General features: G+C 37.6%; 2 protein-coding genes across 3 annotated transcripts in view; one reads left to right on the forward strand and one right to left on the reverse strand.

Moving 5' to 3' along the window:
• The window catches only part of LOC102233733 (focal adhesion kinase 1), a 70,404-nt gene extending 69,609 nt beyond the window's left edge, over window positions 1-795 (reverse strand). The window contains exon 1 of the mRNA XM_023344808.1: window positions 602-795. The gene's annotated coding sequence lies outside the window, so the exon portion shown is untranslated. The remainder of the gene's footprint in view (window positions 1-601) is intronic.
• Window positions 796-2,558: 1,763 nt separating this feature from the next.
• dennd3 (DENN domain containing 3) lies at window positions 2,559-26,302 on the forward strand. 2 transcript variants are annotated; one of them, XM_014474451.2, is made up of 30 exons: window positions 2,559-2,731; window positions 6,234-6,335; window positions 6,488-6,634; window positions 6,703-6,838; window positions 7,045-7,160; window positions 7,247-7,377; window positions 7,569-7,680; window positions 7,783-7,902; window positions 7,999-8,097; window positions 8,190-8,309; window positions 8,645-8,760; window positions 9,486-9,641; window positions 9,729-9,825; window positions 9,914-10,017; window positions 11,368-11,552; window positions 11,625-11,784; window positions 12,276-12,432; window positions 12,870-13,092; window positions 14,505-14,584; window positions 16,131-16,310; window positions 16,391-16,561; window positions 18,077-18,206; window positions 18,447-18,554; window positions 20,943-21,040; window positions 22,740-22,894; window positions 23,131-23,197; window positions 23,300-23,372; window positions 23,469-23,578; window positions 23,697-23,834; window positions 24,886-26,302. In XM_014474451.2, the coding sequence occupies exons 2-30, from the start codon at window positions 6,255-6,257 to the stop codon at window positions 25,105-25,107; spliced, it is 3,792 nt and encodes a 1,263-aa protein (XP_014329937.1). In that variant the 5' UTR covers window positions 2,559-2,731; window positions 6,234-6,254; the 3' UTR covers window positions 25,108-26,302. The 2 variants fall into 2 exon arrangements, with proteins under 2 accessions (XP_014329937.1, XP_023200961.1); XM_023345193.1 differs by lacking the exons at window positions 22,740-22,894; window positions 23,131-23,197; window positions 23,300-23,372; ... (1 more) ...; window positions 23,697-23,834; window positions 24,886-26,302 and adding an exon at window positions 21,118-21,406.
• The last annotated feature ends 407 nt before the right edge of the window (window positions 26,303-26,709 follow it).

The following is a 26,709-nucleotide window of genomic DNA, read 5'->3' on the forward strand; positions in this document are numbered from 1 at the left end:
GAATACCAACTGAAGAGCTGGAGTAATAACTTGCCAATGTATTTGGAGAAACTCCCGAACCCGCAGTTAAAATATCCCTAACACTGCAAAAAAAAAGGACGTGAAGGCAACAAAACAGCTAATTATTCCAGTGTAATTATGACATAGCAAGAAATAAAAAGTGCATGAAGGAATCACACCGAAAAGCTCCTTTACATTAGAAAGTTCACCAAGTTCAGTTTGTTCAGGAAGAGTTTCAAGGTAACCCGACTGGTAAGAAAGACACAGACTGAGCACAAGTTGAGGGAGGTTTTCAAGCTAAATGTAAGTTAATCCGCAGCTCTTATTTACCATGAAGTTACCACAACACTGGCAACCAGTTTGGTGGCGACGGAGGGGGTCACCTTTCCAACTCTTTTTAACTTACAAAATGAGAAAAAGAGATGTACAAGCACGACCAGGCTACCGTGTCCACTATTTTCCAAATAAAAGGGAGTGGGTGAAATAGTGAATTTCACCCAGCTTTTCAAACAGAGGAAACGACAGCGGCAGCCAGGACGACCCGCATCCCGTCATATGTTTTAGCAGTTGAAAACAGTCCCGCAAACGTAACATCACTTACGCTGACTTCTTCCAGGTCTCCTCCCAGAGGCTTGTGAGCGTTTCACCGGCGGGAAGAGACGGTTTACACTCGTTCAGTAGTCCGTTATTTCAGGTTGAAGAGCTGAGAGCTGTTTGAGAGTTACAGAGCTCCTGTCTGTCTCCGCTTCTTTCCCCCACTCTCTCTCTCTCTCTCTCGGTCGCAGCCTGTTCCTGCTTCCCCCTCCTCTCCACATCCAGCATTCCAACATGGCTGCTGCCCGGAGCAACACACACACACACACACACACACACACAGAGGGAGGGAAAGAGGAAAAGCCTGGGCTGAGGCACAGAATACAGCAGCATGAATGAATGGATGTGTTCATACCTCAACCATTTAAAATCCTACAACTGCTTTCTTAACCCAGACGCAAGGTAGTTTAGAAAAACTTTCCACTAGATCCGAACAATAAAACGATTCAACAGGGCAACAACAAAAAGTAAAAATGTACTCCTTTCACTTTGAATTTCTCAGGTTTAAAACCTAGCCCTTTTTTTTGTCAAAATCAGAAACGCAGCATTAGCAAATATCAGTATTTTAAATTGTTAAAATATAAATAGACCTATAAAACTATATTTTGTCAATAAATTCGGGGGTAGTTTTCAGGCAATATGGCTCTCCACTAAGGGTGCCACGTTTTTAAAGGCAGCAAAAAGTAAGTGTGGAACAATTTTATAAGGTAGGAAGGCACTGTGAAGAAATATTTGTGTATACAGTACATTGGATAGCTAATGATAGCTGAAATTGGTCTCTAATTTGTGTCTTCTAATAAATTAAACAGTATTTCACAGTCTTTTAAGACGTTTGTGTTGCATTTGATCAAATTTAAAATATTTTAATTGGTCAAACTAACAAAATTGCTTCACTGAGCAGATATTATTTTTAAAGCACAGTATGATATTCATAAAACCAATATTATATTATTGAAAATACAAAGTAGTGCAATTCCAAATACAGAAAATTTCAGGGGGTCGATATGACTGCCTTAAGTCCAAACAAGTGAATCTGTGGTTCTTTGTTTTCTAAACAACCTTTTTCCATTCTTAATGTACATGTAGGTTAAGTTATGAAAATGCAGAAAGAAATTATTGAATTATGAATATGCATAAGTTAAAAGTGCAACATTTGCCTGAAACCAGAAAAAGCCACTTTGGTTCAAGTGTTTAAAATTTGGAACTCACCTTATTAAATCCTAGGTGGCCTAATCTATTTCCAAAACTGTGCTGCTGTGACATAAATTAGTAAAATAAAAGCTCTTTTTAATACAATGAAAAGCCAATACTTGAAAAGTAATAATTAACAACAAGGTGTAGAAGTTGGGGGGTTAAAAGAATTTTATTTAAAAATTATTATTAAATCTTCAGAATTTTAAATGAAGCTTCATTTTGTTAGTCCAAAGCAGATCCTTCTTCAGTGATTCTTTTTATCAAAAGGATCTACGGCGACATCTGGTGGCAATTTGATGTTATCACAGATACATATATTGAAATTGGTATACTTTGAGTGTACGTAGGTCTAACCACAAAAAAAATGTTCAAAGAGGAAGAATTTCCCCACCAGAATGTATTAGTTTGTTGTAAATTTTAAACCAATGTACTGTAACATATGTAGCAGGGTGTAACTTTGGAATTAGCTTAAAGCAACAAAGAAAACAAATTTTTTTAAATATTAACCGAACTAACCTATTTAAAGTAAGTAAACCAAATGGCAATAACTTACCTCCCTAACTAAAGTAAACCGGAAAAAACTAGAACAAAATTGAAGCTACTATGTAGCACATATCCAGTAGAAGTTTGAATGAGCTTAAATAATAAACATGCAGTACCTCAAAAATGCAGTAGGTGGCGACATTTCAAAACGTATAAAGTCATCTCTCTTACTCGGAGCCAAGCTTTTATTTTGACAGAGCACAGGAAACCAGCGGGGTCGTGTCGCTGCCAAGTTTAACAGATCAGCTGTAAACCAGTGAGTGTCTATGAATTTTGAATCACTGCGTACAGTAAAGTTTGTGGCGTTTTTAAACGGCTTTGTGACCGCGAACAATGGCTGTGTTGGCAAGCTAACCGAATGTCGGAACCGAACCCAGTGGACATGACCGAGTAATATAAGGTTTGTCACTTTTTTTTTCAATATGACTTGGTCTGTCTTAACTCACGTCTCGCTTTTATTTTCTCATAGTTCATACAGTGATAATTGTTTAGGTGGGGTAATTGCAGAAAACTGTTAACCTGTTGGTACTTTCTGGTTTAATTTGTTTTGTTTGTTTGAAAATTGTATTTTAGTTAAACGATTTGGCTAATGGAGCCATATGTTTCTCAAACAATACAGAGAACTAGAGAGGCCAAAGGGAGTTTCTGCTTTTATAATATGCACGTTTTGTTTTTTTAAAGGACATTGTTTTGAAACCTAAACATATAAATAAGCCCTTTTCTGGTACTTCTCCTTCGCGTTAGTCACTAGGAGACATCATGAAGTTAATTTTCCCTTATTAGCCAGTAAAAATCTATTAAAGCTTTGTCTAGTGTCTACTAAAAGGGCATGTACTCGTTTTTAAGAGGTCACCTTATTCCTGTGTGTCAGGACGTTATGAGGTCGCTTATAAATTCAGAGTTGGACACTTTTATCATTTAAAAAAGTAAGGAAACTAACTGTTCAATATATTCAAGTGTTATTGTTTTTATTTACAAAAATTATTGCTGTAAAAACGCGGGGGGGAAATGTGATACCAGTTTTTGGGACAAGTTGTTAACTCTCCTGAGGATCAGAAAACTTAGAAAAAACTCATTATGTGACTTTTATCAGACTGTCAAAAAGGCAGTCTATTGTTCAACCAGTGTTTATTTTTTCAAGTTTGCTTATAAACCAAAAAGGGAAAAAAAATGCAATATATACCTTTGTCACTGGTCTCTGACAGATAGGAGGTAGAACTTGTTGAACGACTTGAACAGTGTAGAGTTGCCTCTCAAAGGTAAACACCAAATTCAAGTCCCAGGTATTGTTTATCAGTTTGTGCTCAGTGCAAGCATGTTGATTGAGGAAAAATGCAGTTCCTTTACTGTGCAAGTGCTCAGTCTGCCTTTCTTTAAAGTTCCCCCTTTATGTTTTCATTAGTAAACTTCCTTTACCTGTATAGGGAAATTATTTCAATGTGCAAATAATCATTGCCACTATTGCAACTTTCAATGTTTACTTAATGAGGGGGTTTCAGGCCTATAAATGACTTAAGTGATGTTTCTTTTCCATGACCCAGCAGGGTTGTTAGTCAGAGGCTGTATGACCCGAGGACTTAAAGAGGGTATGCATGACAAAGGTGAAACAGACAGTATGTTGAAATAAGAATAATGATAGAAATGAAGTGATTGGCTTTAGGAAGAAAAATACAAGTAGAAACCTAAAGGAAAACCAGCAAGACATGAATAAAAGATTCGAGAGACGGAATTTTTAATACAATGGAAAGAAGGCTAATATATTAAACTTCTCAGTTTCAGCCTTTAGTTGCAGCTAATGCATGTCAGATGTTCACAGATGACCTGTGGTATGCTAGCAGACTTGCAGGATATGTTTTTCTGCATTTAAAAATGGTGCTTTTCACATCATTTTCGCATCCTGGAAGATGGTAAAAACCTGCAAATAAAGCTTGAATTTTTTGCTATTACACCATCATGGCTGGCATTTTTAGAAAAGTCCCACTTTTAATTCAAAACATTTATTTAGTGGTTGTAAAAAAAAATCCTTTGTGAAGGAACAGAAAATAGCCCCTAAAGCTTTTAATGGCATCCATCTCATTTCTTGGAAAATAAAAGTAATTGTAGCATTTTTATAATGTATAATTTGTTCCTTTTTGCTAGTTGCACTAAGATCTAATGTAAAACAAGCATGTTTTTCTTAAATAGAGAAATTTGAAAAGGAGAAACATCACAACAAATCACAGTAAATATGAAAAATTTAATGAACATTAGTAATGAAGATTTTCATCAACTAAATGACCAATACATTCTTGAAAAGCCTCAAAAGGTGTGTCACTGTCATAGTAAAGGTGCCTCCAGGTCAGTATGCCCTTTTACCAATTCATAGCCCCGTTTTGTACCAACATGTTTTCAGTTTACTTTTCCTACTTCCTACTTTCTACTTCCTGCAAATACTTTCATACATTTAAACAAACCATTTCCCCCCTCACACCCTAAATCACACAAAATACATTTATTTTTCTTTGAATAAGTATTTTCAGAATTTATTGAGGTCAGTTAGAACATTTCATGTCTAAGATATGTTGAAGTGAAATTATTATTTGAAAGTGTTTGCCCAGTTGGTCCAAGTCTCTAGAATCTTTAATAAATAACTCATGACTTCATCTTCTAGTGGGGTATAAATAGCATTTTACGCAGAGACCTCTTAGCTTCAAAATGGGGGAAGACACAAGAAATTCTAGTTGAAGTAAGGCAATCTTGTCCATGGTCTTGACTGACTTAAAGTGAACTTTCAACATTTGGAGCAAAAATGTAAAAGTATAAAACAACTGGAACTGTGACAAACAAGGCCTGGAAAGAAACCATGTTCATCTTCCTGACATGGACATAAACGTGGATTTGGATAAATTCTATTGGAATTTTAACTTCATCAGAATTTAGACGTTCATTAGATGAGGCAAAGATGTTTTCATGTGGATTTAGTGTTAAAGCAAGAATGAAGCTTTGAAAAAGGACCTCATTCCCAATGTTTAATGTGATAGAAGATCTGTTATGGTATGGACAATTTTATTTTCCAAAAACCTTGGACGCTGTGCTAGGCATCGTCCATGCTTTGAATAAAAATCTGCAGTTTTTTTAAAGAATGCTCAAAATTGGTCATTCTTTTGTGTTTAGGAAGAACGGGGACAACAAAACCTTTGATTGTAATGGTCCTACAGTAACAAAACCAATCGTAAATTCTTCTATTAAAAAGCTTATTATACTGCTATAAAATATAAATGGTTTCTTTTACAAGGAGTGTCAAGGATGATTTATGTTACCAGTGATGTTAAATATGACCCATATGAAAAGAACACAAGTGCCAGAGAATTTAAAAACTCCTCTAAAAGAGATTCAGTTACGGTAATTTGGTAGCGTTTGTGGTTTCGATTCCTCTGATGAGACACTTGGTTTAATGCACCAGTGGGTAACCCTGTGACACATCTGCTCTGTGGATGCAATGCTGCATGTAATTCATGAGAAAAAAGGTGTTGACAGTTTTTAATAGATGCGTGTTATGTTTTGCAAATATTAATCAGTGCAGCTGTTTTTGTCTTATGTAGAAGTCTTTGAAGGGGTCTTATTTTTATTAAGAGTGATCAATTAGCCGTCATGGCAGCTTTGCCTTCTTCTGTTTGGTTTGTCATAATGTAAAAGGTGAGCTATCAATTTCAAAACTGTTTTCATAACAAATATGAAAACAGATGCAGGATATTTTATCTGTGTTCTATTTTAAAATAGCTCTGGATTAACATGTCATGCAGATTTTCAAGGACAATTTGTATTCAAGCAATGCAAAAATATTACATTATTAGTGATGCATTCTCATCAAAATGTCTCCAAGTGTATGTAAGTGTGCTGTGTGTGTGTGTGTGTGTTTCTAGGAGTGTGTGAACTCTGATGTGATGGCAGAGCTCCCATCTGGGCTCCTGGAGGCCTGTGTAGTGGTAGGAGCTCCCAGCGATAAGCTTCGAGAGTTACAGCAAGTATGTATGCACAAAAATGAAGTGAGATGAAAAATTTTATCAGTTTTTTTGGATTTCCAAACTGCATCATTACGTTTTTGTTTATAAAAACATAATGACTTATCCTTATCATACATCTACGACAAGTAAAACGATTTTGCAATCCCTTCCAGCGCACAAAGTCAAGTGAGCTCCCCCTGCTGGATCCTGAGGTACTGCAGGTCCATGCTCCGCCGTTTGTTTCCATAGAGGCCAACTCGAACCACGTCATTGGTCCAGCTTTCAGCCGTGTGCAGAGGAGAAGAAGTTTCATTAAAAAGGTTTGCTTCATTAACTAATTTATTAAAAATGAAATAGAAATAATTCGAACCTCTTCTGTAACCTGCAGAAGAGGCGAGATCGTGCTGCGGAGGGCGTGTCCAATGGAGATTCAAGCAGTCGTCGCGAAGCATCGCCGACAACGGAGGACATCAGTGTTCCGAAGGATCTGGACCTCATCGCTTTGCCTCAGCTCTGTTTCCCTGGTACCGCTTTCATTCAAAAGCATTTATATACTAATTTATATACAGAAGCACAATTTAGTGCTCTTTGTCGGCAAATATTTGGGTCATATCTAATGCAGCTTGTTTGTGCACCAGCTGTGTTCACTTTTAATTGTTTTTTTAATACCTCTTACAGCTTAGATTATCAGTGTTTGTATTTTATTTGGTACCTCTTGTTTTTTGATTAGATGGTCTTCAGCTAGCCAGTGAGCAGAAAGATGACACTTATCATTTCTTGGTTTTTACCGACCTGTTTGGTAATAGAAGCCATGGAGTTGTTGTCCAATACTACAGAGCTGTGCAGGTACTAATACACATGGAGCTTGATCAGTAAAACATTGAATATGATAAATTCTGAGTTTTATTTCTGATCCTCTTTTACCTTAACAGTCTATTCAGGAAAGTGTCTTCCAAAATGGCCACAGATGGAATGCACCCAAGTGTCGTCTGTTTGCTCCTTTTGCTGTGTGCATCATTTCAAAGGTTCCCTACTACAATGCCCTGAAAGACTGCTTGTCATGGTAACATAATTTTGTAAATATATTGCTTTTGATCATGATTTAACTGAAAATAATTATGTCAGATCTAATGGAACTCTCTCCAATAGCTAGTATAAGATGCTAAAGAAAATATATAACATCAACCCTTAACAACTTAGTATATCTCTAATTATCTATTATTTGTAATAATACTTCTTTCTCATCATTGCCAGTCTGCTGGTCCAGTTACGTACTGCGAGACAAGCTGATCTTGAAGAAACAATCAGGGAGTTTTCAGCCAAGCTGTCCCTCGTTCCCCTACCACCTCCTGGACAGCTGCATGTGGTCAGAATATTTTCCTGCCTTTCTGTGCATCTTCTGTACTAAATTCTACTTTCTTTCTACACCACATTATAATAGATCTAAACATTAAAATGTGTTTGTCAGTCTTTCAGTCTTCGTCCCCTTCAAGTGGTTCTCCCGTCCAGAGACGATCCGGACAGTCCCCTTGTGGACATCAACCTTCACCTTCCTCTTCTCTGTTTCACTCACACAGCTCTGCTCCAGGTGGTTATTTCACAGACACAGCACACAGGAGAACATGAAGTCTGTAAAAATGCTATTCTAGAACAGACTAAGTTTTCCCATTGCTGCGTCTTCCAGGTGCTTTCCTGCCTTCTGCAAGAGCAGAGGATTGTCTTTTTCTCCTCAGACTGGGCCAGACTGACTCTGGTGGCGGAGAGTTTGTTGCTGTACCTGCAGGTTAGTGTTTTTTTTATTTATTATTATATTAATCAAAAAAAGAGTTAAAAACAATATCCTTTAGTTTATCTCTTCCTGCTTCTTGCTCTTAGCCGCTGTCCTGGCAACAGCCCTACGTTCCTGTCTTGGCCCGAGGAATGCTGGACTTTCTTATGGCGCCGACCGCTTTCCTGATGGGTTGTCACATTAATCACTTTGAAGAGATTGCTGCTGTAAGTACACACCACAGTTTATTGCTTAAATTTTGCTTACCAGTAATTTACTAAATAAGTTAAATTAAAACCACAGATGCAAACTAAAGAATTCTTGGTTCTATCCGCATCTCACAAAAAATGTGAGGTTTTATAATTAGTATAGTGTCTGATTTGTCCTTATTAAACTCATATATGGAGTTCAACAATGGCTGCTTGTTCTCAGCTGTCTTCATCTTTATTCATTGTCTTATTGAAGCTCAGCTCACATTTTCACAGAAGCTTTCTTTTCTGCAGACTGAGCCTTTCTCTGTTAAACTGTGCTATGTTTTACATGTGTTTATCTCTGGATTTAGGAGACAGAGGACCTAATCCTTGTGAATGTGGATGATGGCTTTATTCAGACATCGTGGTCTGAAGCTGTCGATCTTCCTGCATTACCTCTGGCTGCAGCAGAGTGCTTTATTTCAAGGTAACGCACATGAACCCCAATCGAAAAGTATTGCTGTAGTGCTGTTTTATTTAGTTATTGAATGAAATTTATTTGCGTAAATGTTTTACATTTTTACATGGGTTAGAATGACCTAGTCAAAGTTTAGGCTTAAATCCAGTTGACAATATGTGCCGGGACTTGGAAGCCGGTGTTCGCAGATGCTTTTCACCCAGCTGACATAGCCTGAGATGTTTTTATGAAGATGAATCAACAAAAAGTTTCAGCTTCTGGATGTGCACAGCTGGTAGAAACATAACTCAAAAGACTCTAGATCCGCAGTTTGTGTTTGTAATGAGGACAAAATTCAAGCTAGGTAGAAAGTGTGTCAATATACCATCGTTAAACTGCTGTCTGAGCATTTGGAAACTAAATGAGCAAAATATTTCCCTAAAGGTTTGAAGGTCAGGTTTTGAAAATTATGCACGTCATAAAGAACATTTAGTTTGTCTTTGCTTTGTAATCTATTGAATGACTGAGATGCTCCCAAACCTGTTATTTTATAGGCCAATTTACTGGTACTTCATCATGTGCTCTTAGTTCTTTAGTCAGAAGTTACTTGTGCTAAAAATAGTTTAATAACAGAAGTCAAATCTGAATCAGAGTTTAAGTCGAGGTTACATCCTGAAGACTTTTAAATTAGAAGAGTCGATGGTGGATATAATCCCCATATTAGACTAAATTTGTTTGTGCTTTGGGTTCTCCAGGGCAGAGAGCTTACAGCTTCAGTACGATTTGGAGCTGTGCCACCTTGGAACAGGCACAGATGTTAACACCCTTCGCTCCCAGCGTAGAGGCTGGCAGCAGAAACTCAACTCCCAGATCCAAAACATCGCCCTGGAACTAGTGGTCAACATCTTCAGGTGAGGATCCACCGAAAGATAAAAATACTGAACAGGTTAAAAAATCAGAAAGTCTTACTCTCTGGCACCTTGTGTTTTTTTTATCAGAGGGGTCCAGGACTTCTTAAACCATGAACACAGAGTTTTTAATAGTGAGGAGTTTCTTAGAACAAGGGAGCCAGACGACCAGCTGTTTTACAGAAAGGTAATTGTCGACCATTGTTAAACTAAGATGTATTCTCTGTCACACACAGACCTGAGACTGTGACTGACTCTGCTGGAATTGTTCTCAGGTGTTGGAGACGCACATCTTTCACTCATTCCTGCGGGACAGGCTAAACCGGAAAAGAGATTCCTTCAGCCGCATGGAGCAGATGACGCGAAGCCATGCACACCGGTATGACGCTGGCATGTTGTCACTGCTGAGGGACAGTGATAAAAGTGTTGATTACTTTATTTAACACAATTTCTGGGAATATTTTTCTTTTGTTATGTGTGTTTTCAATCCCATTCAGTTACTATAAATATCAGTTATTACACCTCTTGTCCCTTCTCTAACTAAAAGATGAAAAGTTTAAGATTTACATTGACTGATTTATATTTCTTTAATACAGTAAAAAAAAAGAACATTTTAATATTTTTTTTCTTGCCCAACTGTGTAAAGTAGTCATTTATTGATATATTATAAGTCAAAGAAGAAGAAGATAATACTAATATTCTGAAGCAAAAAATATACTTGTAAAGTTCACATGTTAAACTGTCTAGCTTTTTTTTAATTGTCACGATTAACGTTACAAAACATCAGGCTCTGTGTGGATTTACTCGAGATTGTAGATCACAGGTGTCAAACTCTAGTCCTCAAGGGTCGCTGTCCTGCAGTTTTTAGATGGGCCACAGGTACAAAATACTGGAATGAAATGGCTTAATTACCTCCTCCTTGTGTAGATCAGTTCTCCAGAGCCTTAATGACCTAATTATTCTATTCAAGTGTGGTGCAGCAGAGGCACATCTAAAAGACACCGGCCCTTGCGGACTGGAGTTCGACACCCCTGTCGTCTCCTCAACTTTGTGATCTCTGAAATGCTGCCAACTTTTCCAAATCCAACATTTTGATAGATCGAGGTTGAAAAATTATATAAAATAAATAAGACAGAGCAATTTGGCTGTTCTCTGTTGAGCCTTCCTGTTTTCCATTGGAAATCTCGCTCTCTAGAGGGCTAAAGAAACCATACCTCCGACTTCATTTTAAGTACCTGACTGATTTGTAAAATCATTTTCACTTTTTCTTAATTTAGTAATAAAATTCATACAGAGGTATGAATTTTGGTGTTGTGACCTGTTAATCCTCTGGTGTTCTGTGCTCAGTGAGTGTAAAACGATTGTTTTTTAGTTTCTGAATGGCTGGTAACCAGTTAGGGGCCAAACATGTTTCTGGTCACCAGCTGATTTCTCTGTTTCATCTTAATTTTCTTCTACATGAGTTTGGACCCTAAAATCCCAAAGAATCCCCAAACCAAAACTGTCCCAATTCTGAGTTTTATAGCTGACATTGGTGATTATTTGCCATTGCCAAGCATATTGGGAGATTACACAATCCCTTTTTCCTACTGAGCACTGGCTTTCTTGAGTGACATTTGATGTGGCACAGTCATGGTTTAAATATTTGTACCTAAAGTTTCTGAAGCTTGGTCAAACTACTTTCTCTCACTGTCAAACAAAATCCTCTTCCCGACTGTGTTCTTTGCAGGAATCGTGCAATGACAGAATCTCCACGCCGCCCTCCGATGTCTGAGCTGTCCAGAGCTGGCCCTGATCGCAAACTGAGCAAGCGGCTGGGAGCCAGTCTGCCGAATCTCGACCAACCCATTAATGAATCAGTCACGTTGAACGCAAACAGACTATTCTCCATTCGGAAGATTGGTCCCGATAGTGGTCAGTACTGGTGACTGAACTGAGAATCATTTGAATATGATCTCATTCCTGAATACATATTTTTCCCTCTAGGGTTGAAGTTTCTTCAGAAACCTCTGAAGGTGTTCCGTCTCCCAGAGTTCCCGCCACCATTAGCCTATCATTATGTTCAGAACTATTACTCTGACATGGTAGCCTCACTGGGGAAGGCTATTACTGCGACACCACCTGATGAATCTGCGCTGCTGGCCAGGTATCTGCCGAAATGACGGAGAGGGTTTAGAGTTTCACCTGACCAGATTGTTCAAATATAATTTTTTGCTGACACTAACTGAAGAACAATCATATGATTCAGCACTGAAGTAATGCAAATAAAATGCGGCAATTACCCCTTTGATTATGTAATCTTTCTGGTTAGCTCATTCCTGCCCCAGCTTCTGACTGCTAGAGTCCTTAAAGAAATAAAAAAAGCCAGATCCGCCTTTCTGCTGGATTTTCCTCTGTATCTTTATTTAGTACAAAGTCTGCTTCTTGAAGAACAGGTTATAGCTCATGAGTCATGAAGATTTTATCATTATGTCCTCATGGTCTTTGTTTTTGTTTGCATTTCAGGCATTGTGAATTAATTAGCTGCTTTTCAAGATTTCAGAGCCCCTTAGTAGATTTCCTAGAGGGCTCTAGATGATCAATTAAATCCTGTTACGGTTTATGTGTAGCTTATCCAGTCTGTTCTTCTGTGTGCAGATACCATTACCTCCGGGGTTTGGTGAACACTGTGTCCAACAGGCGTCTGGATGCATTAGAGGATTTTCATAGTCTTTATAAGACTGACGCTGAAATCTTCCCTTCACAGATGGTTAACTCTTTAATAGACTCCTTGCCAGGTGTTGAGCGGGTACAGGTCAGTTCAGATCAACTCCACTTTTTTTTTTTTTATTATTGAATCTAGAAACTAAAACTACTGCTGAGGTATAAATGCGACATGTACATTACACATACATTCCTGCCCATTTTTAATCACATTACACCAACATGTGTGATAGATAAAAACAAGGCAGTGCATAATTATTAAGGAGAACTAAAAGGGGTGTAAATAACAAATCTACACCAGTTGTTTGTGATTTATATATTTAAATGTCTTTTAAAAATAATCCACCTTTTTCCTTTTCCCTCTATCGCATAATATTTAAGTAAAAAGCATTGAGGTTTGTGCTTGTAATGCACCAAATTAGACAAAAAGTTTTGGAATGGGCTTATTTCATTGTATTGTATTACCAGTGGCTAACAGTGACGTGGACAGCAACACCTCAGTATTGAATATCAAAATTGTCTTTGCAGGTGGACAGAAGGCCAGAGATCAAACGCCTAATCAGTCGGCTGAAGAGGGAACAGGAACGGGAGCGTGCGACCCAGGGCACAGGACAGGAAGACGCAGCAGTAAAGCGTTTCCAGCTGCCAAAAAAATACATGCACTTGGAGGAGTTTGTGAAATGTGTCCAGGAGTCTGGCATCGTAAAAGACCAAGGAACCATTCACAGACTGTTTGATGCTCTAACCGTAGGTAAGGAGGAAATTTTTACTGTACTTTTTTACATGTGTGTTTGGCTTGATTACAGTTAATGAGGGACACATTGTTTATTGCTAGTTTGTACTTTCGTTTATGGTTGTTTAATAAACTCCAAGGTTTTGGACTACTTGCTTTTAACTATTGTTTGCAGGAATCTTTCTGCTGTGCCCTTTCTTCCGCTTTTTCAGGCAAACATTTATTTCTTGGGTTAATGATTGACTTGCCCCGTCTGAAGAGTTTGTCACATACATTTTCAGATTAAACCGAGGCCTTAGATAAGCTTTGTTCTACTTTAGCATTTGTGTGCATGTTTTACACATTCTGCAAATGTTTCCACATGGGACTAACTTGAATAACACTTGAATGTAGCTCTGCTTTATCTTAGAATATTTAAGATTTTTTCCAACATTGAAGTTCTTGATTATGTCTTTCAATCCAGTGAAAGAAAGATGACGGATTAGAGTGAGAACTGCTCTCCTTTCTATCTCATTGGTTGTCATGTTTGCTAATGTATTTCTGTTTAAGGTTTTTTTCCTTGGGTGAAGTTAGTTTGTTGATGTGAAACTTACTTTTCTAATTATGCAATCAAACGTATTCATTTAGTATTCATATTGTTGCTGTTTGTAACAAATGATATTACCAAGATTGATGTATCTGTCAGTTGCTTGGGCAATCCTGTCTCGTCATAAAATGCACACCATTTTCTTCACAATGTATTTGCAAAGTTGTGAAAAACAAGAAAAGTGTGCTTAAAATTTTTTTATTTATGGTGGAGTTTTCCAGACATGCAATCCAACCTTTTTTCTATTCTCTCTATTTTTAACCTCACATTTAATAGATAATCAAGTTTTTTTTATTATTGGAATGTTTGGAAACACTCTCAGACATCTATGGAAGTAGGTAGTAGGGACTTAAGGTAAAAATTAAAAGGTGACGATGTCTTTAAAAATCTGAAAGTTGTCAGATTCTCAGTTTGTGTCATCAGTGATCCCATGCTGTCTGCATTTAAGTGGTGGCACTAAGCTGCTTAATTAGTACTTTTAACTCAGCAAAGGATGTACAGGATTAAATTAAGTTTACTTGACTTATCCCATACGGCTAAAAATTACATGGTTGTGTCTCGGTGGATGAGAGCACACACAGCTGCTGTGTTGATGTGGTGCTGAAGGCCGGCTCCAGCTGCTCACTCTGCAGGCTTGCTGGCACATCAAACAGCCTAAAAGAGAAAGAAAAACGTATCTTAGCCTCCAACCAGATGGTTGGGCATGTTTGTGTGCAACAGAGCTCTTCAAACAAGACTGCTCTGTCGGCAGATTTAAGAAAAACAAAATGTGACTCAGCTCAGTATTCAACCAGTGTAATTTTGTGTGTGTGTGGGGGGGTGCGTGCGTGTGTGTACACTGCAGGTCACCAGAAGCAGGTTGGTCCAGACTTATTCAGAGTGTTTTACACCATCTGGAAGGACACTGAGGCTGAGGCTCAAGAGGTGTGTACCAAAAATTAAATGTGTTGATATCCATACCTGCAACAGGAGAGAACTTTGTAGAAAATATTTTAATTTGTCAATTACGGAAATGTGTGTGTAAATGTTAGGAGAAATTCCCAAGCAATTTATTTTTCACTTGATCTGCATGAGGTCTCTGCTTTCTTTCTGCTCTGCATTCACTAAATACATACAAACATGCCCATCAAGTCCAGCTGACGCGAGCAGCCCGCTCCTATTTTTCCGTCACGTAGTGTTTGTTCTTGTCTGCAGACGCTAGAACAGCAAACACAGAAATGATTTCAGAGATAGAGAAACATGCCGCCTGACAGTGACCTCTAGGTACAAGCAAGAGTGAGACACTCAAAATATTTTAGAGAACAATGTCTGTCTTTATCAGGGAGGAATCAGGTTGGTGGTGATGTTTCCAAATGAATAGAAGATGGAGATATTTGTGACGCATGGCTGCAAATTGTTAAAGACAGCAGGATGTTTCATCCATTTTACTGATTTGTTACAAGATAAGAAGCATTGACTGAAGTAGGATCAGATTGCTTAATCATTGCTTGTGGTACATAAATTATTTACTGATTGATTGATTGATTCGCAGTTAAGTTTTTGTTAAGTGAATAAATGAAAAGTGCTTTAACTTCTAGTGCAGAATGCTCAACATATGAGACTGGCAATGCAGACAGCAGGTTGCTTCGTCTCCCTTATTTTCCTCTTGCATTATACAGCTTTTATCAGATGGTATTTATTTTATGCTATTTTCATGTCCCTAAAAGCTCGAGTCATGGAGGAACAACAGCAGTTTGCATAAAGGTTAATAAATATGGCCAGATTTTTCCCTAAATGAATGCAAATGTTCTATTTAGATGTGAAAATAATGTTTGCCTATTTGTTTTATATAAGTTCTAGATCCTTTGTGTGTAATTTGACAATTAGATGAATGATTAGATTCATATTTTCCCTCGTTTATCACTTAAAAAAGCAAAATAGAAAATATCGAGTGCTTGAGTTAGTTAGATATTTCTAGTAGTCTCTGAGAACTTGTATAAAATCTCTTTGAAGACTTTTCTTTTAAATATTAAATATTACATTGGCGATTGCAGGTTCCTGTGTAGATATTTACACCACATGCTCTTTTCTTGTACATTCTGTCACATTGCAACCACAAGCTTTATTTCATTTTATCTGAAATACCAACACGAGGTGGTGCATAGTTGTAAAGGATATACGGCTTAATCATTTTTCTAAAAATGCAAATCTGAAAACAGCGGCATGGATACATATATATTCCCAAACATATAGTGCAACCAATTGCAACTGTCATTTTTCTTCTCTTCCACAGTTATTCATCACTTTGTTGGTTTATTGTTTGAAATCCCAATAAAACAAAAGGGTCAATAGTTTCAGTGAAACAGAATGAGAAAAAGTTCCAGGATTTTTTTTTAAAGACTTGATTAGAAAAATTTCATGATGGATTTTCTTTGCCTTTTTTTCTCCTGGATGTAATGACTGTATAATTTTTTTTAAATTTGTTTTTAAGGTGTGTCTGCCAGCATCTGTGCTGGAGCACATTGATGCTACCGAATGTGTCTTCAAGCTGTCATCCTCCGTCAAAACAAGTCGTGGTGTGGGGAAGATCGCCATGACTCAGCGGCGGCTTTTCTTGCTGACCGACGGACGACCGGGATACGTGGAGGTGGCACAATATCGAGATTTAGAGGTGAGAGGAAAAACTGAGAATAAACAACACGAGCCAGTAAGTAAGAATTAAAAAAGATGACAGCAATTCTTTGTTGACAGGAAGTGAGGGTGTCCTCTGCTCCCTTCCTGGTTCTACGCATCCCCAGCCTGAAGATCCGGGTTCATGGAAGGAAGGAGACATTCGAGGCGAACCTGAAAACGGAAACTGAGCTGTGGAATCTGATGGTCAAGGAGATGTGGGCAGGACGATCAATAGCTGACCGACACAAGGTAAAGCTTTGATCTAGGAGGGTGGGTAAGTGTAACTGTCAATATTACAAAACTCTGTAGAAGAATGAAAGTGGGCAATGCAACACCCTATCAAGATCAATTATTGAGTTATTTGTCACCTTTACTACCTTGTTTTTTATCTCAGTGTGTGTGGAACTGCAGTGACCTGTGTGGGTGTGGCTGAAATTCTGTCAGGCGCAGATGACCAAAAATATGCGCACTGTAGTAGGAGGAGGTTTTCCTTTTTAAAACTGGACATTGTAGCTGAAACACACATTTTCATTTTCTTTTGTCTGTTAACTCTCCATCTGAATTGAAAAATCTCAGTTCTTCTTATTAGTACTGTGCACAGTCAGAAAGTTGATCATTAATACACATGACAGTGTTTTTATGTTTTACAAGCAGCACTAATTAAAAAACTCTTGTAACTAATCAGCCAACAAAAGACATTAGACAATTAGAAATAATTTAACAAAAAAAGTCAGTATTAGAAAAGTTTTGCACAACTTAGACAAGGGAGTGTAAGTTGTATTTCTAAGTATTATACTTTTAGGTGAGAATTTTCACTTGGATGCACCAGAGTGGCCTATAACAAACAATGCTTATGTAAGGGCTGATTAAAAGTAGCCTTGATAAATTTAGATTGTGGCAAAGCTGGAGCAGTATTTGTCAAATGTAGCATATATCCTTGCATCTCTGAAACTCTAGGCAAACACACAACAGTGTGATAGAAATTTAAATGAGTTGGCAAAACATATTTGATACATGATTTCTTAAACCAAAACTATATTACATCATATATTCTGAATTACATATTCTGAGAAGTGAGCTTAATATGGATTAAAGTTGGTGTACAACCCACTTTTGTCACAATTTAAAATGTATCCCGATGTCTTAAATTAATCTTGGCAAACAGGAGTTGCCGTTTTGTTTGGCCAATTTTAATATCCAAACATTAATAACTAGAATCCCAGATAGCAGAGATCTGATGTTGTAAACAACAATTTCTTTTTTAAGTTGAAAAAACTAAAAAGGAAAAATAAACTATTAGCAAATTGTGTACTATCATTTAGAGCTGTGCAATATACTAAGTTACAGTCATAGTTACCATATAAATGTGTGCAATCTCAAAATGGATTTATTTAGTTCACTCTTATGTTTCAAGTGCCATGCATTCACAGTTTGCATGCTGCTCTCACCACTCTTGCTGTTTACATTTGACATGGATGACAATAGCTGAGATGTGAAAGCATGCAGAAGGTGGCGGGGACATTGTGTGGTTTAAAGAAAAAATGTGAAAAATGTGGGTCAATAGTAATAAAACATATTGCAATATTCAATCATACATTTTTTTTAAACATTTTGAAGTCCTTCTATCGCTGTTAGATCAAGTTTTTAATTGTTTAGTTTCATTCTTTCTTCTTAAATATGTACAAACAGCAGGTAAATAAAGTTTTTTTTGTTTGTTTGTTTGTTTACTCTTACTCATTACATCTAAAATATCTTTGTCTCCAGGATCCACAATATATGCAACAGGCTTTGACCAATGCCCTGTTGATGGACGCTGTAGTGGGCAGCCTTCAGAGCAGTAAAGCCATCTATGCTGCTTCTAAACTCGCTTACTTTGACCGCATGAGTCTAGAAGGTGAGATAACTCTTTCTCCATCCCCCGCTACTGCGTTTGCTTTTGTTTTATTATTATTGCATTTTTTAAAATCTTTTTTGCTAACCTTCAAAACCTTCTGCTCATAGAAGCTTTATCACGTAATGCGTCATCTGAAAGTTTTTTTTTGGAAGAGTAATTGGTGCATGGAAGAGCTTCCTGTTGCATCACCATGTAGTCATCCCATTAAAGGTTAATTACTTCTGTTTTATGCGTCTCCAGCTCAGATGATGGTTCCCAGCACAACTTCAGAGACGCTGAAGCATAAAATAAACCCGTCAGTGGAATTTGCCGTACCCCAGGCTGTAGATGTGTTGTTGTACACTCCAGGTACACACACACACACACACACGCACACCTCCTGAACAAATCCTGTAGCTGAGCAGTCGCTACAGCATTCCTGTTGACACTGTGGTGACAGGTGTCAGGTTCCTCTGGTATCTGATTGGTCCACAACAAAGTCTGGCTTTTGATTGGTTGTTTTTCAGCAGTTGAAGTGTTTTGTAATTCTACATTGCATTGTGGCACCCACCCCCACTGACTGACACAATTAACAATTACTGATTATGCAGTTAACCTTTGGTTTACAATCAGCTCTTACATTAACGGGAAAAGCGTGTACTGTATGTGCACATTAAAGTTTCCAGCAGCACTTCCTCCTCGTCCCGTCTCCCTTTTTGGGAAAGTGCTAAACTGAAAGAAATTTGTCTAATTCATTGAATATTGTGAAAATACTGAATTTAAAGGAAGCTTCCATTTAAGAACTTTTCAAAAGTACTTAGTTATTGTCAATTTAAGCTAAAGTTTTTGGACAAGACTATATTTCAGCCCATAAATGTTTGAGTATGTTTCTTAACACACACATTTTTAAGTCACAATCCTCATGAGTCTCTTCCCTGCATGTTCTTCATGTTTCCCTGATCCATCACAACTGATTTAAATTAAAAGGTCTATATGTTTTTCCATAACTTTGGGATGCAGAGGTGGTGATTCAGCCATTTGAATCAGAGTCTAATCTAAAAAAAAAAAAACCCATAAAAGGTAATGGGCCATTTGAGAATTGCTGCTCTAAACTCACCTTGGAGTTTTTTTTGACTCCACTGCAAACTAAATATAAATGTCTTCCTTTGCAGACCAGCAGGAAGCTCTGCAAGCCTGAGAGTGACATTGGCATGAGTTATTTCAGATTCATTTTTAGACAAAGGAAAACGGGGAAATTATTAGACATTGTTGGGCTATTGCTAACACTATTCACACCAGGTAATTCAGAGAAAAATATATTAACACAATAAATCTATTAAAAGAACACTCATTAAACTAAAAATAAATAAAAATACAAGCTGAAACATATGAACAGATAATGATATAAACTAGGAAAAATATTTTACAAGTAGGAGTAAGCAGTAGTTTTTGTGTGTCTTGTTTCCTAAAAGTATTTGGGAAATGAGGAGCATACAGACAATTATTTACATTAAAGAAAATTCCCACATATCTATATATTATATTACTATTAAGGTAATAATTGACAGAGACTCATTTGTTAACAAGAAAATATTTAAATGTGTGTTTAAATGTGTGTGGCCAGCATGTGTCGTAACACAGAAAAGTGTCCCAAGAACGGAGCCCTGAGGAACCCCTCGTCTGCTGGATGTGCGCTCAGAATCATAATGTCTTAAAGAAACAAAAAATGTGAAGTGTCTTGTAGCAACATTAGCTTAGAAACTCAAACTTATGAGGTTTTTCTGATTATATTTAAAGATTTTACTAGGTTCTTGGCAGCTGTTCCGTTTTTCCAGCTTTTTTATTCTGGAACTTGACCTCTGTGTCTGTCTTACAACGCTTCACATTTCAGCTGATTTTAGATCATCATTGCTTTTTCATCACTTCTGGTTTGTTTGCGTGCTCCTCTGGCATTTTTGTGCAGATGTTTAGAAACCTATTCTTCTGGTAAACCTTTACTGGTCAATCTAAACCTCTGTTGACCATTAAACATGACTTGTGACCTTTTTTGTTGTTGTCTTTGTGGGTGGTGCACTGTTGCTATACGGTTGAGGAAGGCTAAAAACGAACAACAAAGGCTGTGGCCTTTAGTTTGCAGCCATCTGGGGCCACTCAGAAACAAGCTGGTAACGGACCTACCACCAGCTCAAATACACTCATGTGAATGACAAACACAGCCCCTCTGTAGCAGCCTTCTCTTTGCTGAAAAGAACACATCTAGCTATTCACGTCTGTTTCCCTGAGCTAGCCTCTCCCGCTTGAATATAGGTCACTGAATTGAGTTTCTGGCCCAAGACCAGTTTTCTCACCCCCTCATTCCTCACCACTCCCTTCTTTCAGTGTGTACGTTTCTCTCTCTGCTCCCCTTATGAAACGCAGGATGTTGCTCTCTCTCTCTCTCTCTCTTTCTTTTTTTTCCAGCAACAGTGAATATGTAGGAAAAAATGTGACCGTTAGATCAAGCCAGGGTGGAGTCAGTCTGCTCAAGAATACTGCAGAGCATGAAGGGTTTTGACTCAAACTATATAATGGTCACACCTAAATAGAATCTGGTGCAGTTGCAGGAAACATCTTTACCTCATTTGTGTTTGGGTTTTATAACTCTGTGCATCTTCTGGTCAGAAAGCAAAGTTTCTAATAAGTGTCTTTGGTGAAAGTTTTTTTTAATTTATTTTTTATCAAAAAATAACTGATAAATGCTGCTTGTGTGTATTTCAGGTCAGTTATGGGTGTCTGTGGGTGGAGGGAAGGTGATGGTCTATGATGCATCCAGCTGGTCCCTCATACAAACCTGCCAAGTTGGAAATGCAAGACTGGTAAGAGAAACCAGCAGCATACTGGTTATTGAAACTTCTGGTGATTTTCCAGTTGACAGTTTCTTTTCTTTTTACAGAAAAGCTTCTTAAAAACAAAAGAAATCACACCCTCTGTTTTCCGTCAAAGCGCGTAAGCTGTCTTTAGTCATAGCGGATATTGTTTTTCAGTGCTGATGTTTGGGACAGACACACCTTTTGACTCTGCTTAACAGTGTAACATTTTAAATGTATTCTGACTACAGCTGCCAATTTCAAATTATCTATATGTGTGTGGGTTTTTTTTGTTTTGTTTTTTTTTAAATATAAATGTTCATTACATAAAATAAAATGGGGTTGTACTACTGTATCCTCTCTACTCTTTGTTTGAGAATGTAGTCATTCTCAATAAAATATTGTTTCAAAGTCAGGATATGGATTTTTTGGAATTCAATTTTTGAGTAATTATTCCAAGCTCTTTATACCCGATTTGGTACTACTGTATATAAAACCAAACTAAAGAAACAGATTATCATCCGTGCTACACTATATTACCACAGTGTTGTCTCATCTGCCCTCACAGACATGTAAAGTGGAGTGACATCCCATTTTTAATCCATCGGTTTAATGTGATGCTGGGACTCACTTTGCAGATGCAGCAGCTTAAACTCATCTGGGAAAGCTTTTTCAGAATGTTTAGGAGTGTTTGTGGACATTTTTGGCCAGTCTTTCAAAAGCTCAGCAGTGGGATCAGACACTGATATTGGACAAGAATCACTGTCAGGACTCTGCAGGTCATTCAAATGATGCCAATCTATTTTTATGATGGAATCATTGTATGCAATAAAACCACTTGTTTAATCCCAACTGTTTCAGGGAAGAAGTTCTGATTTATTAGACGGAAGTTGTGGTCGTAAAGAAGATGTTAATCTATTTTGGGAAGATTGGTATGCATCAAGCAAAGAAAATATCTAAGGAAATTGCTGAAATTGGATTAAGAGCTATCCAATGAATTATAAGTAAACTGAATTGATAGGGAACTATCATCTTCAGAGGTATAATCGCTAGTGAAAGTAGGAGCAATTCCAATCACAATGCAAAGAGGAACTCATAGAACTGGGACTGAACTGCTGTGTAGCTTTAGGAAAACCAGTGATGAGTGAGACCAGTAAAAAAAAGAAGGCTTCAGTTTGCTGGTAATCAAAAATATTTGACTCCAGAGCCAGACAGGTTCAGCTGTTATCCATCACACATGCCACTGAAATCAGATACAGATGAAGCAGTTTTTCCCCTCTGCCTTCTTTCCTTTTTTCTTTCATTTTCTTTTTCTGCTCGCAGTAACTTGCATGTTAACATTGTTAGGTAAACATTCACCAGAAACAGAGAGACGTATCTCCTTAGGACTTTGTTAATATTCTACCTCTGTCTCTTCGAAAGAAAACAATTAAACCGAGGTGTATGTTTTTTTTAAACTCTCATGCCACCTAGTGGAGAATATATGTACTTGTGTGAATGAGCTTTCCTTAACTTTTCAAAATGTTGACTCTGTTTTTGTTATTTTGTTATAAAACATTTGCATAAAACTTGAAAATTTCTTTAATAGATTGAATATTATTACAATTAATCTGACAGTATTAAAACAGTAAATATTTTTTGACTGAACGAAATAAATAAATAATTATATTAATCCTGAAGCTTATCATGTAGGTTTGTGTGTTTTCAGAACTGCATGCTGGGAGTTGACAGAGACCAGGTCTGGATGGGTTCTGAGGACTGTGTCATCTACATCATCAGTGTGGTGTCCATGGTCTGTAATAGGCAGCTGACTGAACACAGGGCAGAGGTCACAGGACTTGCACTGGACAACGAAAAATACTGGTAACACCTTATTTATAACTTCTAAATATATATTTTTTCTAGTTCTCTACTTTTGAAATGTATCACTGATTATTTATCACCAGAGCATCATCAGAGGCTGATAGTTTGATTGTTCTAATCTTAGATGTTGAAATTTAATTTACTAACATACATTTCTCTAAAACATGCACATGTTCAGTTAGTTCTGTAAAAACGCATCCTGGATATATGTTTCAAATGTGTGCTGTAATCTTCAGCCACAAGGTGGCGTACTCCTGCAGTGCGGAGGGAACCGTCGTGGCGTGGGAAGTCTCGACTCTACAGGTGAGTGGAAAATCAGCCGGTTGCTTCCCATCTGGCTGATGAATAAATATTTCCCAGGTTGACTTCACCACATGTTGTGGATTTACTCGTCTCTCCTTGTAGGTGAAGAGGCATTTTCGTCTCTCCTGCAATCGCCTGCAGTCAGTCTACAGCTGTGGTGGAGTTCTCTGGTGTTGTGAGCTTCTTTTCTCAATAAAGCAAGACAAATGAAGCATGAATGGGCTTCTTTTCTAAATTACTGACTGTGTATTTTCTCTCTCCCTTTCTCAAGGCGCTAGGGACGGTGTAATGGAGGTCTGGAGGAACGGTACATTAAAACAACATATAAATCTCCCTGAACAACAGAGAGTCACGTTTAGCTCTGCTCTGCTGATACCTGAGGTAGCACACAGACAGACTGTCTATTATTATTATTATAATTATTATTATTACTGTGTTCGTGTATTTTAAGAGTGTAAATGTTGGACGTCCTCCCTGTGTTTTCCTGCGTTTCTATTAGAGCGAGGAGCTTTGGAGTGTGTGTGTCGACTCTGCAGAGGTGTATATTTGGCACGTTAAAAACGCGAGCAGACCTATCAACCGCGTGATGCTGCAGGACTGCACTGGATGCTACTGCATGATTCAAGTCAAAAACCAGGTTAATTCACAAACACACATATTGTGACAAAGGTAATAAAAAAAGCATCTATCTCTACAGCATAAATTAACCCTCTGAGGTCAATGCCTGCTCTGTCGGTTGGACGGCACGGACCTCAAGCTTTATAAAAGTACCGTATTTTTAGGACTATAAGTCGCTACTGTTTCCCCACACTTTGATACCAGAGGCTTATAGCCCGGTGCGGCTTACATATGTACGTTTCCGGTTTTTTTGGGTTTTTTTTTTAGTTTGTAGATGCGCCTTATAGTAAGGTGCGCTCTGTAGTTTGGAAAATACGGAAGTGTTTTTATATTGATTTAGTTTTTTATATACTTCCAAATAAAGCCAGATTTATGATCAATCATTTCCGCCATTATTTTATTTTGCGTTTTTCACATTTGCTGCTCATTTGGTGAACGTTTTGTAACCAGGAAGTGCTTGAATACAATATGACACCAATTTTTCTGATTTCTTCAAATGCACCGCAATTCTAAAACAACCAATGAAAAGGTTTTTTGAAAAAGTACCGGGGGGAGAGGCGAGAGGCTCTGGAGAGGCCAAAAGAACGGAGCCCAGTGACATTTTGGATTTCATTAGGAGTGTTTTGGATGAGTTTTTTGGACTATAAGTGTGTCAGTTAGAGTTGTGTGTGCAGATCCAAGAACTAAAAGGGTTAAAAAGGACACTGCTATATAAATTAGTGTCATCAGTGTATGATAGTAGTTTCACCCAAAATAGAAAATGAAGAAGGGTGTAACATAGATCCTGGAGGAACACCGTTTGGTATTGTAAGTGGAGGTGATGTAGTTTCTTCAGTAAGAGTCCTGTCAACTAAATAATTTCCAAACCAGTGCACCACTGAATCTTATCGTATCAAATCTGTTTAGTAGAAGTTTGTGGCCTAACAAAACAACACTTCAGCCAAATTTACAAACAAAGCTATACCAGTCTGGTCAATGAGTTGATTAAATAATTTCGAAGCAGCATAATATTTCAGTGATTTGGGATAGGGAAAGTGTAACCTGCTCCTTCTCTCTGTCTCTCTGACCAGGTATGGATCGGGGGTATGGGCCGTGGTTCTACCAAGGGGAAGATTTACATCCTGGACACGGAGCGCTACGAGGTTCTGAAGGAGCTCCACGGCCACATCGACAAGGTGACGGCGCTCTGCTCGGCTGAGGACCGCTACGTCCTCAGCGGAGCCGCCAAACACGACGGGAAAGTCGCCATCTGGAAGGTGGAGGATCCAGGACTGGACTCAAGCAAATGTTAGCTCTGCTCGAAGCGCTGCTAAAACTAATATGGAACTTCTCGTGAACAATGAAGGTTAAAAAAAATACAGAAAAATGAAGGGAAGCCCAATAAAGACCGATAAATAAATGAAGGAATTACATGTGAAGCATCGAGTTTATATGAATTCAGCAAGTTTAAACCTTTTTCTAAGACTTATGTTAACAATACTAACACAACTGACACTTTAAGTTTTTAGCAAAGATGAACGACTGAAAAACACAGTGTGTGCTGATGGTTTTTACTCCAAAGTGTCTCACTTTAGATTCTACATATGTGTCTATTGTGTAAGGCCGTGTACAATCTGAGAACATTATGTGCGTTAGCTTCACCTCATGCTGTGTGCTTGACGTAGAAATCTGCAGCTCCAAGGAGTCAAAATACCATGAAAATACAGAAGAGGTTAGAGATTTCAGCAGCACTGTGGGAAAGCCCCTACAGCGGTGCTTTAAGACGAGGATGCATGGTGATGGGAACTGGAGTCGGCGAATACATCAGAGCATCTTGAGAACCTGTGCTTACTCCAACCGCAGAGCCTTAGAAAAGTATTCAGCCGTTTCACATTCTGCCACGTTACAGCCACAAACATTGATGGGTTTTATTGGGGTTTTGTTTTATGGATTACCATAATTGTCCTGCTCGAATGAAAACCTTTTTATTCGTGTAACAGATTTCCATGCAGACGTGTAAAGGAAAAAGTTATTTCACTTCACAACGATCTATTACTTTCTATTTGTCCAATAAAACAAAATGAAGTACATTGTTTGTGGTTGTAATGTGGCAAAATATTAATAACTGAAGCACACAGCTTTTTCTCATTTTTTAAATTTATTTATTTTTCTGAAATGCATTTTATACCCTGTGTTATATTTAGTTTGTAGTTAAAATGACCAGAAAAGGTCAAATTGTTCACATATTTAACAGTCAGATGTTTATAACATGCCTGTAAAATGCTTCAATTGTTGGAGATGATTTGTTTTCTCGTATTAGCTGTTTAATCTCCCCCAGATTCATATATTTCACCATTCATTATTTTTTTTATTTATCTGCTGTATCTAATTGAGTTCTATTTATATGCATTTCTATTTTCATTTACTTTTTAAAGACATAATTGGAAAATGTTGTGGCCAAAACTATTCTTACAAGTTTTTAACCAATAGTAAAAATACTTTTTAAAACAAAACATTTAATGCTTTTTATTATTATTAACCTCATTTTTACAAAATATTTTGTAAGATTTTTGTCCTTTTGGGACATGCAACTAACAGCATGTCAGAAACAGGATTTGATAAAATTGGGATTTTTAGCTCAATCATAAAACCCTGAAGAAGAAAAACTCATTAACAACTTCTGACCTTAAAATCAAGATAACTTGATTTATGAAACAGGACAGTAAGAAAATATACCGGCGGTCCACCACTAACAGACTAAAAACACAAAATGAATACAGTTTTTGAGGGGTTTAGTCAACGTCTGGTCTTAAATTCAGCTGTTATGCTGTTGAATCACCTTAAACATGCAGCTTTCTGTCTTAAAGAAATCCTCCATTGTTGCTAAATTAAAATATTTTTACAAAGAAGAGTGG

This window comes from Xiphophorus maculatus, chromosome 13, assembly GCF_002775205.1.
Source record: "Xiphophorus maculatus strain JP 163 A chromosome 13, X_maculatus-5.0-male, whole genome shotgun sequence".
Classification (NCBI taxonomy): Eukaryota; Metazoa; Chordata; class Actinopteri; order Cyprinodontiformes; family Poeciliidae; genus Xiphophorus; species Xiphophorus maculatus.

Bases quoted from the DNA above. Each gene is read 5' to 3' on its own strand.
- dennd3 (XM_014474451.2), top strand. From the start codon at position 6,255: ATGGCAGAGCTCCCATCTGGGCTCCTGGAGGCCTGTGTAGTGGTAGGA. The intron at 18,555-20,942 runs GTACACACACAC...TGTGTATTTCAG, and splicing joins TGTGTTGTTGTACACTCCAG to GTCAGTTATGGGTGTCTGTG. The intron at 23,835-24,885 runs GTTAATTCACAA...CTCTCTGACCAG, and splicing joins TGATTCAAGTCAAAAACCAG to GTATGGATCGGGGGTATGGG.